Below are 12,073 nucleotides of genomic sequence, written 5' to 3' on the forward strand. Positions count from 1 at the left end.
GGAAAAATATCAAACTCTGATTTGATTGCTTATGGCTTCTTCTTGCAGAATGGCTCGTATCACCTATGCATCATTACTGCAAAATAATGTAGTTACGTTTCAAACTCAGCCGTAGAACAGTATGTTGGTTAGGCATGAATCATCAATATCATCAGTATCTCATGTCTGCTTCTCCCTAGTTTGGGGGATTTCAATAGATTCTTCAGATATTCCTGCTTTCAGCTTATATTGTTGCCTTTATTCACAAGATAAAACCAAAATGCTTTCTGTCTTTTCCATCTTACACAGTTAAGGCCATATTCAAGATTGGATGAAGTGCCCTGGCCAGTATTTTGAAATTTGTCTTATTCTAACAAGTGCCATTTGCTCTTAGCTGAAATAGATATCTGAAGCCTCTTGCCACTTCATTTCAGTTTTGATGCAAACAATGTTAATATCTTTCAAGTGCTTTCATCCTAGTTCATTACAAGATTTTCCTGTTTTTTTCCTTTTCTTTCAAGTATGTTAACCTGTCATTCAGCTTGGAGCCATGTGTGGGTGAACTAATGATTCTTTTTGTTCCCATCATCATACTCCTGATAGCCTTTTCAGGCTTTGCAGCATATTTTGTCAATAGACTGAGCACCTAAATCAAGAGCTTGAATCTTGTTACTCATTGCAAATTGAAAACTCAATTTCAGCATTCGCTGGTAATTCAATTTCAGAGGTCATTCTTTAGGATGTACTCCTGTGTTTTAACAGGCTGTCCGCTCGTGCATCTTAAATTTAACTATGTGAGGCAAAATGATAACTGTACATCAGGAAATGAGGGAGTTTTTGGTGGAAGTTCAGAGCAAAGCATTAAGCATCACAGAGATAGACACAATGACGAATAACAAAAATATTGTCCAATTACACATACGTATGAGGTGATTGAAACAGGCTGCTTTCTGCTGATGGAAAATGACATAGAATAGCTGATAGTGGCATTTTTCCAAATTAGTACTTCTGAAATCTCACTTTGATTTTGATAGGCAACTAATTTTTAATAGGAGCAGAAATTTATGAGCCTAATTTACTAATATTCATGTATTGAGTGTGGTATAAAAATTGCATTTCTAAGTCCCAGAGAAAATGTGTGAAGATAGGTTTGAGGCAGCCTTTCAGCTACTAAAACATTGAGAAATGTACAGTAAGCTATTAATCAGAAAGGCAGATATCAAAAAAAGAGGCATGTTGAAAGACATTTATTGCTGTCTCTGTTCTGTTGAGCAAATAGGCAAAATTATTTCAAATATAGCATTGGGTATTGAGCAAGAGAGAGAATTGAAGAACAATAAGGGAGTTAAAATCTTCAAGATAAAGCTAAGCAATATACTTCAGAGAAATGAATGGATGGAACAGCTTGTTAACTGCTCAGTGAAATGTAAAGTACACAGGCATCTCAAAATTACAGAGACAAGTAATCAAAACCTGAAAAAAAAAGAATAAAAGAGGCAGTTGAATATCATGTAGAGATTTATTATAGTGGTATTTCTTTGTGTTAAACCCAGTTTTGTTTCTCTGGCAGAGAGATTATTCTGGAGATCTTATATTGCTGTATAACAGATTGATTAAATTTCTGAAACATTTGGAGAATGTTTATAGAGACTTTATGAAAAGACCAGAAAACTTGCAAGTGAGCTGCTATGTTAAAAAAAAAAAAAAGAGATTTCTGCAGCGTGGACCAAGGAGAGGGCATCATATTGAACAGCCCCCATGGGATCTTTGGACCTCAGAGCTGAACCTAGAAAAACCCTGTAAAATGCCCTGTAAAAAGAATTGTGCAATAATGCTGAGACCTTAAAGTAGTTATGTATTTTAGAAGTATTTCCTTTCTCTGAGCTGTGGAAGAATTTAAGATGTTCAGCACAAGCCCGTTGAATTTACACAGTTACTCTCCATTTTGGCTGATCTACATTAGCTTTTCAGACAGGAGACAATATAAGTTCCAACCACTTTCCCTGAAATTTTAATATTCCTTGAAATATCAAAGACAACAAAGGGTTGACACTTGTATCCTTTAGCTCAGCAGTAAGGACTTTATTGTGTTCACAAAAGAAAATACAACTACAGCTATTTTTTTTCTGTTTAATTTGGATTTCTAAGATTCCACAGTTGTAATATTCAGAACAAGACTACAACTGTAACTGTCTTGTACTAATAATACTTTTAAAGGCGCTAAAGTTCGTTATATCATGAGTGAATTGTCAGACTGAATTGAAGATTTATTTACATGTGTCAGCAAGGTTTGCAGAGTGTAAAGCAGGGATGCTAGTAGCTCCGCTGAAAGGACATACAGCACTCAAGAACTTGTATCTGAATGTATTCATTTAAATTTTCTAAGTGTATCCATATAATTATTTTTGAGTTTTGCATATTTTACCTTTTAGATTCTGCTTTGATTGATGAAACTCTTAACAGTTTCTAAGCATTCAGGAACTGGGTATTTATCATGTGCATACAGAAATGCAAGGAACTCTGAAGGTAGGGAGATCACTAACAATTTTTTGGACTCTATTAAAAATAGAGGAATAATTTCTTTAGCTGTTGGATGTACTCTGTTTTTCATCTCTTGTCTGTTGATGTTCATGTGTTCTATCTCATAAATGACTGAGGCCCACTGGAGCTTTGGCAAGAGCTATCTGCTGTAGCTGTCAGAACAGCAAGTCCTGACGGAGCACCATGTGGTAATCTGGAGAGGGAGTAAGTGGCAGGTGACAGGGCTGTGGCTCTGATCTTTAAGCAATACTTGAAGTTCTTAGGCTTCCATAAATGCAAATCCACGGCTTATGTTAACAAGAGGAAGAGTATTGAGTAGTGTAGACCCAGTAGTATGACCTGGCACAGCCACAGAATAGACTTGGAAGGAAAGATTAGTTAAAAATATAGGCATAAGTGAAATAATGATTAAAAAAATAGTTATAAGAGTTAAGCAAAGCTAAATTGTGTGAAGCTTCCTTGATGTCACCCTATGATTTATTTGCTGGATTTTAGTAGAGCAATTAGAGAAGCTGGAGAAGGCAGAGACTGACCTAAGTATTGTAAAATGAGAAAACTAACTAAAGCGGAGATCTCAAAAAAGGAAACTGACTGGGAGGAATTTAGTGAAGTACTTCAGAAATGGCTCGAAATGGAGACATTTAATATTTTATTTTTGAAAAAATGTTTGTTATAGAAGGTAGTGTGCTAGCACAATCAATATAATTAAAAAAAATTAGAATATCATGCAAGAAAAATAGCAATGACTTATTAGAAATGGAATGAGTACAAATGAATGCAAAGGTCCAGCCTTTTGGGCTTAATAACAAAATTTTGTCAGAACATAAGGAAGATTTCAAAGAAGATGAATACAAAGTCAGTCTGTTGGAGTGACAGAAAAATTTAAGGAAAACTTAGATTTGAAGATTTACACAAAAATCCCATTTTTGAAATTGAGGTCGTATCAGCTATGGAACAAGTTAACTAGAAAAATGGTAGAAGCAATTATTTTGAGCTTTTAAAATTTGTCTAGAAATACACTGCAGAATTTTTATTATTGAGGCCAAGGCAGAGTAACAACAGGGTTGGGTTTTTTCCCATCTTGGCTTATTATTCTGGATTGAACATTGTTTAGCTACAAAATTGCAACTATCATCTATAGCTTCATGCTTAAAAACAAAAAATGAAAGAGATGCTTTTTATGTTGTTGAGCTATTTCTCCATACTTGAGTTTATAAAGAAATAAGCCTAAGTCATTAGAGCACAGTTAAAAAAATTAATAAATTTAGAGTGCAAGTGCAGTGCATTTGTTTCCTTGGAAACATTCTATTGCAATTTCTTTCAGATGAGATGCAGTCATTTTAAGTAGCATGTATTTAGGAGACCTAATGAATTTGTCTCTGGATAGCATATAAATATGAAAAAAGGCTGTAGAAATTGGTGGAACAACTTGCACTTCTGGTTTCTATAGAAACAGCCAATACATTGTCATGCACTAGTAGTATTAGGAAGAACAATGTAATTAAAATAAGATGATTTATTCAGTGCTTTGGAAAACTGAAGTTATTCTTCTCGCACTGTCAGAGAAATCCTTACTGAATCTATGGACAAAAGGCTCAAAGAAATATGGTGAGGGTACATTATTACTTGCGTAATGGCATTTGGTTTTAAATGTTAAAATTCAGGGGTCCTTTCTGAGTGTGAAGGTACATTTTATGTGGCTGTAACACATACGTGAGCAGTCCTGCTGTGTTTATTTGGAAACCTCATATGGTGGTATCGCAGATGAAAATCGTAGACCTGTCTGTGCATATAATCTCTCCAGGAGTAGCTGCTCCTGGAGAGACTGAAATGGGCAAGGAACAAAACATGCCTCCTTCTGGAGTGTGAGTATTCGAGTGAGAAGCTGTTGAGGAATAGCGGTTGTGGTTTCAGCCCATTTCTAGACAAATTTTACACCCCCAGCAGCGACCAGTATGCATTTAACAAAACAAGAGTGTGAAAGCACAGCAAATTTCTTTATCACAATTCCCAGCAATGGTTACCCAGGCCTTTCTAACTTACAGTTTGGGGACTTCCTGCACCACAGATAGTGTCTTTGTCTTTCATGGCGCTCTCTGAGTTTTCACACTGTGGAATTGATTGTCCTTGATTTTTTTTTTTTTCTCCACATCTGCAACATCCTGTGGTAAGGAATTCATCAACTTAAATATGCTTTGTGTGAAAAAGCATTTCTCTCTTGTGTTTTGAAGCTGCCTTCTGCTGGGTTGGAGTCTAAATTCTTATAATGGAAGAAACCATTCATGTTCTCCATGCCGCTCGGACTTTATTTCCCATTCTTTCAAATTTCCCTTTGCAAGTCTCATTTCTGGACTGAAAATTCCTTGATTATTGCTTCTCATAGAAAAGCCATTCTGTATCTCCATGTTTCTTGTTTGTTTCCCGTATACAGATTTCACTTATCCTATTTGAGACAGGGAGATAATTTTAAACAAAAAAATCTGATCGGAATTTTTTTTTTCTTTCTAATAAATGGTTGATGCTTTCTATCACAAGATTTTTGTGCCTTCTCAAGCAATCTGAAAGTGGCTTTAAAAGAAACCCAGTGTACATCGTTCATACCTAAAGTCTTATAGGTCAACCCCAGATTAAGCTCAACCACTTACTCATTTTAATCAGTCTCCCTTTCCTTTTAATTATTCTCAGGACCCCTCGATAATCTGGAGCTGTGTCTGAAAACAGAGCAGTTACAAACAGGAAAAAACTCAGATAAAAAACCAAAATATTTTTTTTTATAACATAAAGAGAAAGACACCAGTCATGTTAAAATACTTTAAAAGAACATAAAGCTGTAGTATGCTTCATCTTCCTGCCTATGATACTGTTATGTGTTTTGATTAAAACTGCCATTACAGCTTTCAGATGGAGATCATAGACATAAATTGGTTTTGTCATGTGGTTGTGGCTTTGTTGTGAATATGTAGCTAAAAAGCAAACAGTAGTCATCTGCCTCAACACCTTATCCTATGAACAGAACAACACAAAATGGCTTGCACTGCAGTAGATAAAAATTCTTGTATTTTTTGCAAAATGGTCTTACTTTTAAGTTGAAATGCACTTTTTATTACAAATATATGTGTAGTACTGTTTCACAGATGAAACTTAAATCAGTCCCCCATTGCATTAATTACCCAACATGCCAGTAGGAAGAACCAGTTTCATGCCAAAGCACTCAATCTGAAAATGTAGGACAAGAAGTGGAAGAAAAAACCTGGCCATTTTACAGGTTGGAAACCAGAGCACTGACTGATCAAGGGGTTTTTTCCATGACCATCCAGATTGCCTGTATTCCTATTAGATTTGTTTTGAGATCTTATCTCTTAATGCTCAGGGCAATGATTATAAAAGCATATTTCTTTGTCATCACTTGCATAAAGCTTGAGGGGATTTTGGTAAAGTGCAGTGCACATAGGTTACAGGTGACCAGCACAGAGCTGGAGCGAGTGGCAGCTTCTAAATTGTATGTGTGGAGGCTTTGAGTTTTCTTGACAAAGTACCAGGCATTGCATGTGCTTTGTGCAGAGAAGTATTATAGAACACCCGTCTGAAATATATGCCTTGAATTCAGCATCACAGCATGCTTTTCGAATCACCAGAACCATAAGAATCTGTTTGCAACTGATTTAATTTGCTTAAATTACCTTTCTTGTCGAATGCCTGCAGCCATGAACTCTTGCCTTAGTGAAGAAGCTTTATTATTATGTTGGATTTTGTTGACACCAGAAACTATTAGGCCTTCCTTTGAAATGATTTCTTTTATGTCCTGAAAATGCTTAGATTGAAGAAGTGGACTGTGGTTTTCCAATGCTTATGGGTGATAAATCTGCAAATAGAAAAAGAGCAAAAGTTGTTATTAACAAAATAAAGCCAGCAGGGTAGGGAAACCGGTGCTTTCCCCAAGCAAGTTCCTCAGGCATGTCATGAATTAATTGTCTAAGGTGGAACAAAGCAAGTTTAATTATGAGTACTTTTCTGAGCAGGGGTGTTGCATTTAGTTGTTTTTGAAAGCTATCTTTATGGGGGAATTTAAATACTATGTGTATCAAGTTCCTAGATGCTATTCAAAGTGTTAATTTATTGTTCTCTGAGTCAGTTCTCACTATGTGGTTTGAAGATTAAACAGCATAGTTTTTCTGAGGTATGTATCAAATATACAGAAAAAGATGGTCTTTTTTACTACTTTTTATAAAGGCAGTTTCCTGTTGCAGAGCTAAGATACGCAGGTAATTTGGTTAGATATACTATTAAATAACAGATAAGCAAATATATTTCATGATTAGCACTGAAAATGGTTAAATTGATAGTCACAGTATATGTAAGAGCCCGACAGAATTTCAGCAAAAATGAAAAGTATGTTCACATTACCAACTTCATGATCTCTTCTTTTTCCTTACTGAGATGTCTGTTGCTCCAGAAATGTGTTAAAGACAAGCCCCAAACCTAAACCCTAACCCCTTAAAAGTGCTGGACACAATGTACAGATATGTACCTACATACATTTCGCAAGGGTTTTTTTTAGAAGACTAAGACCCAAACAGTATGTTTGAGTTTCTCATCTTTAAAATAAGAAGTTATTAAGCAATCACTGCTGTGAATCACCGATTGGGACTTTATTATATTGCTCTATATTGTTCTTCATTTCCCGGCACCAGTCGGCCTTTGTTTCTGCCTGCCTGTGTTTCTACACGTTTGTGCTGCTCTGTGCTCTGATCTTGCCGACTCTTCAGTTGGGAGTTGTCACTTCTGTGAAGGTGCCTGCTGCTAAGTAGCTGCCTCCTTCAGTCTGTCAGGGTGGTAGAGACTTTTGTGTCCCCTCCTCTCAATTTAACTGTATTTCAGTTCTCCTGCAGTTCCTACAACTGTCAGGTTTCTGTATGGTTTTCCATTTCTCATTCAAGGCAGCGACTATATTTTCTGGTTTTTGGTTGGGGTTTTTTATTTTTTATTTTTGCTCCTACAAAATAGCTCAATTTTCTACTTTACTAATGAACTATGGGCTTCCTTTTATAACTCTGTGAAGAAATAGCTATGCATGGTGATTTCTCCACAGACAAAGTGGAGGCTATAAATATGCAAATATCACTTTTGGCTTTACAAAGTTTAATTGCTTTGTATATTATGCAGATTCCTAGGCTGAAAAATCTGACGAGAGCAAGTAACACATTTGTATATTCACTATCTTAAAAATGCAGGCAGATTGCTGAAAAGTGTGCCAGTTTTTTTGAGTCTGCAGGTTTACATCTAGTTGATGTTATTACAGGGTGTGTAGGGTGCTTGCGTGACCAAGGTTCTTCACTGAATGCAAACATCGTGTTTCTAAACTGTACATTTTGCAGAGCCTGTGAAAAGCAATTGGAGCAGCTGCTGCTGCCATCCTTCTACGTGCCGAGATCACAGGAGGTAGAGCTGGAAGGGACCTCAGGAGATCATCTAGTGTATCTCTACCCTGCAGCAGGATCAACTAGTTCTGAACATTTCCAAACAGTTGTAGATTTTTGAGCTTGAGGCAAGAAATCAAGACGTTCTCATGTCTTGTGTGATACTTGGAATGATTTTTCTTTTATTGGTTAAAGTATGAAACAGAGGTATAATCCAGGATATTTCACTGTGACACCTGAAAATTATTTTTCTTAAAATGTATGTGTTTAGAGTGTCTGTAAAAGGTCTGGGCCTTGAAGTCAGTAGTCGCGTGCTATGTTAGGGGTATAAGGTAGGCACTGAAATGTCTCACAGAGCTGGGAACCGTTTCAGTATAATACTTCAAGCACTCTCTCTGCTTTGTTTTTCTAGTGAGGTTAAAAGAAGGACTAACCTCTGAACATCATGCTGGAAGTGCAGGCTGCTATGTTTTAGCTATCTTGGAGAGAGAGATTTGGATATTAATAACTAGGAGTCTTCCAGTGTCCTAGTTTTAAGGATCACCATATTCAGAGAGATGGATTGCTTTGATCTGACCACTTGCCTTGAAGTTTCTCTTCACTGGAGGCAAATCAGAGAAAAAGAAAGAAAAGGTATTGACTTGCAAAATTCAAAGTAGACAACATAGATGCAGAATTTCATGAAGCAAGGTGGAAAGAAGGGAAATTCAAATTATTCATATATTCCTTAGAATAGTTCAAAATCTCTTACTTTTTAAGATCCAACTCACAGGCTGTTACAATATTCAGGACCCATTTCTGCATGGATCCAACCCACTTCAGTATAAGGCTTGAAGGAGGATCTAGATACGAGAACTCTGGTGGTTTTGATTTGGGAAGAAAATTTGAGAACTATGGTATTTCATTTTACATACAAACTTTAGAGATTGTTGGCGTGCATTAGTTACTAGAGGATGAGGCACATAATTTACTCTTGAGCCCAGACGTACTTTGAAGTATTGATGACTTCTTTCCCTGCTGCCCTGCATTTTCAGCAGAGTGGCAGAAAAAGCCTCTGCTTCAGCAGAAGCAGCAGAGACTGCCTCTTGCCAGGACAGTCTGTAGGCAGATGAGGTGGGAGGTTTGGGATTGAATCCCTGTAGACAAAGGGAGGATCCTGGCTGAGTCCTTAAAGCACTGAACTGTTTGACAGCAGCGCTCCTGGCACCTCCATCCCCCCTCTCTGCCTCTCTGGCAGCAGTTTAAAATAGCATACTCTGCCTAGGTTCCTTTTTTTTGGGAGAGGGTATCAGACCGAGTCCTTAGTGGGATTGAGGTATCTTCTGCAGGATGAACAGGGCACTCTTCTGCTAAGGGTGTCCACACCGGCCTTGTAGGCAGTTTCTGACTGAGCATGCAAGCTTTGCTCCCTTGCCTTATGGTCCTGACACTGGGGTCTTGCCACTTGCAAGTTAAGCAATGACACTTGGGAGAGCCTGGAATCATCAAGTTTACTCATCCCCAGTCATAAACAGTGATTTATAATTAAGTCTGGAATGATCGACAAGAATATTCAGTTCCTGCCATGTCCTTTTCATACCTGTAAGTCCCAAATCCCCACTAACCTAATTACTTTCCTTTCTCCGGCTCTATAACTAGCTGAAGGTTTTGAGAACAAAAAGACCAAAAACTTACAATTCTGAAGTTTCCTGGAAGGACAAAGGAAAGGTCCTCAGACTGTTCCTCAGAGTGCTCTGAGTTCATAAAAGAGAAGGGAGTTCGTGTAGACCCAGCTCCACAACATTGTCTTGTCTAAAGCTCTTTTTGGATCTAACTCTTAATTCCTTGGGAATTTCTAACATAATCTTATGTATATATAAATATAACACATAAATTGTACAAACCGATGCTTTCTTTTATCTCAGTTAATCTTCCTGTGTGTGGACTCTTTACGCACATTAGTAAGCTGTTTAATACACTAGTACTTCAACATTTAACAATCAGTTACTTTTTCACATTTTAAAATAATATATAATTTGTTGGAGATAGTTAAGAGAGAAAACATAGGTCATCATGTTCTTCTAATCTGTGAAAAAATAACAAACTTTTTTATCCACTAGGTGTTAAGAGTGTACAAAGCTGCAGTACAACAGACATTGGATATACTCTTTCTCCCAGAAGGAAGAGAATTTCTTACAAGCACAGATGCAGTAAGCCGGGACTCAGCTGATCGTACCATTATTGCATGGGACTTCCAAAGTGCTGCGAAAATCTCCAATCAGATTTTTCATGTAAGACTAACAACTAGTATTGTTGGGGTCATGATTTAGTATTTCATGCTTGTCAATGTTGTAAAAAAAAAAAAAAGTTTTTGATTTTCTGCAAGATTATTGTGTGATGTATAACATGCTCTTAATGTAAGTTGAGGGCTTGCTTTATTTTTGTATTTGAAAAACACTTATTCTTGAAAATGACCTTGAGGTCTCCTTGTGTTGAAAGTATTTACATTTCAGTGCTCATTCACTGACATCTAAACTATATTTAGGCAAGGCCACTGCAGTGTCATTCTAGCTTGCCAATGGTGCATGGCAGTAGTTGCTATAGTGCCACGTTTCTTTTCCCACGCTTTTTCATACATTTTTCATCAGCTGCAATGAGGGCTATTGACAAATTGAGTTTAATATTCGCATAGCAATAGCAACCTGATACATGCATATACATATCTAGTACGGCTTAATCACAGAGGCAAAATTTACTTTTATCAGTGCAGGTGCAGTATTTCTCTCAGTAATCTATCCAGGCAAGATATTTAATGGACTAAATTGTCTAGAAGGACTGACAGCTTCAAAGGAGATTACCAAGGAAGTTAATAGATAATTCCAACTCCCTGGGTCTTTTTTGAAACCCCAAGTCTAATATCCTATGTAATATAATACGATTGGATTGTATACAGATGATTTTTGGTAGAAATGAACAGTTCTCTACTGATGGGATTGTTTCATGTTTAATTTTCACAGTTATGTCTTTGTCCAATATTGGATCTATCAACACATTGGGTAGGCAATAGGGAAAAAAACTCTCTGTGTATATATAAAGCACAGACCAGTCAGGTTCAGTAGCAAGGAGTAAAAAACAAACAAACAACTTTTTTTTTCCTTATCCCCTGCCAAACAAACAAAAACCCCACAGACCTACCTTCTTGGGACTACAGCATCCCTGAAATGGACAGTTTTCCCCCTCTTCTTCACTGTGAGTAAATAAAACTTGGTGCTAATTTTAGAAACTCTGCTTTGCTTTTCTGAATTTCACCTCTGAGCCCTTCAGGGTGGGAGAGAACCCCTGAACTCTCCAAACAGATTAGATCTCAACAGGACTTGATCTATTGCTTGTCTGCATTAAAAAAATGAATAATTAAGAGTTTTGAAATAACCCATTACTACAGTACACCCAGCAGAACAGCACAGTGCTCCTGCAGATTGTGTTGAGCTTTCTGATCCCTTACTGTCAGACTCAGTTTCTCCCTAGAAGCAAGCAGTGTTCTGCCACGGAGCACGCTCCTAGCCAGGCACACTGCCTAACCCTGCTTGGTTTCTGTGCTCAATACCTTACAATACCCAGAACTTCTTTCCCAGTTCATCACTTCTAAACCGTGTAACAAAAACAGTCTGATGCTTTTCTCATGCTACCACATAGCCCATGGTGTCCAGTGGTCACTGTCAGCCTGGTGTCCTTCACATGCAGATGCATCCTACAGCCAAAGCTCTCTTAATTGGTATTCATGGCATCAAAACTCAGTGCTGTGTCTTCAGGTTAGGCTGAAGCTAGAAGAGGTTTGGACCTGGTGAAAACCTTGCAAGAGCAGTTGATTTCTGATGCAATCACCATGCAGAGTTTTGAAAGTAATCTTAGTTCAGTCTTAAATAGGAACACTAGAGTAAAGCCAAGTGTTATTAATTTTTGCAGATATGTATGAATTTACAGCCAGCAGCAGTCTACATGGCAAATCACTGTCATAAGGAACTTCTAGGCTAATAATTATCCTTTTTTTTTTTTTCTTTTTAAATTTTTAATAAGAGTGGGGTGGGGGAAGGTATCTGTTTAAATGGAGTGATTTCTGTTCCTGTCAGTGTGGCCAGAACTGAGAGGATGGAGAATTT

At 37.3% G+C, this 12,073-nt stretch overlaps 1 protein-coding gene across 3 annotated transcripts in view; it reads left to right on the top strand.

Annotated features, from left to right (window-relative positions):
- Positions 1-12,073, top strand: part of WDR25 (WD repeat domain 25) — a 66,063-nt gene that overhangs the window by 52,183 nt on the left and 1,807 nt on the right. For 2 of the 3 annotated variants that reach the window (XM_054828837.1, XM_054828836.1), the window contains exons 5-6: positions 10,037-10,207; positions 11,106-11,165. In XM_054828837.1, coding sequence (XP_054684812.1) covers positions 10,037-10,207; positions 11,106-11,165 — 231 coding nt within the window. The remainder of the gene's footprint in view (positions 1-10,036; positions 10,208-11,105; positions 11,166-12,073) is intronic. The other variant, XM_054828838.1, reaches the window with a different exon arrangement.

This window comes from Grus americana, chromosome 5, assembly GCF_028858705.1.
Source record: "Grus americana isolate bGruAme1 chromosome 5, bGruAme1.mat, whole genome shotgun sequence".
Lineage (NCBI taxonomy): Eukaryota > Metazoa > Chordata > Aves > Gruiformes > Gruidae > Grus > Grus americana.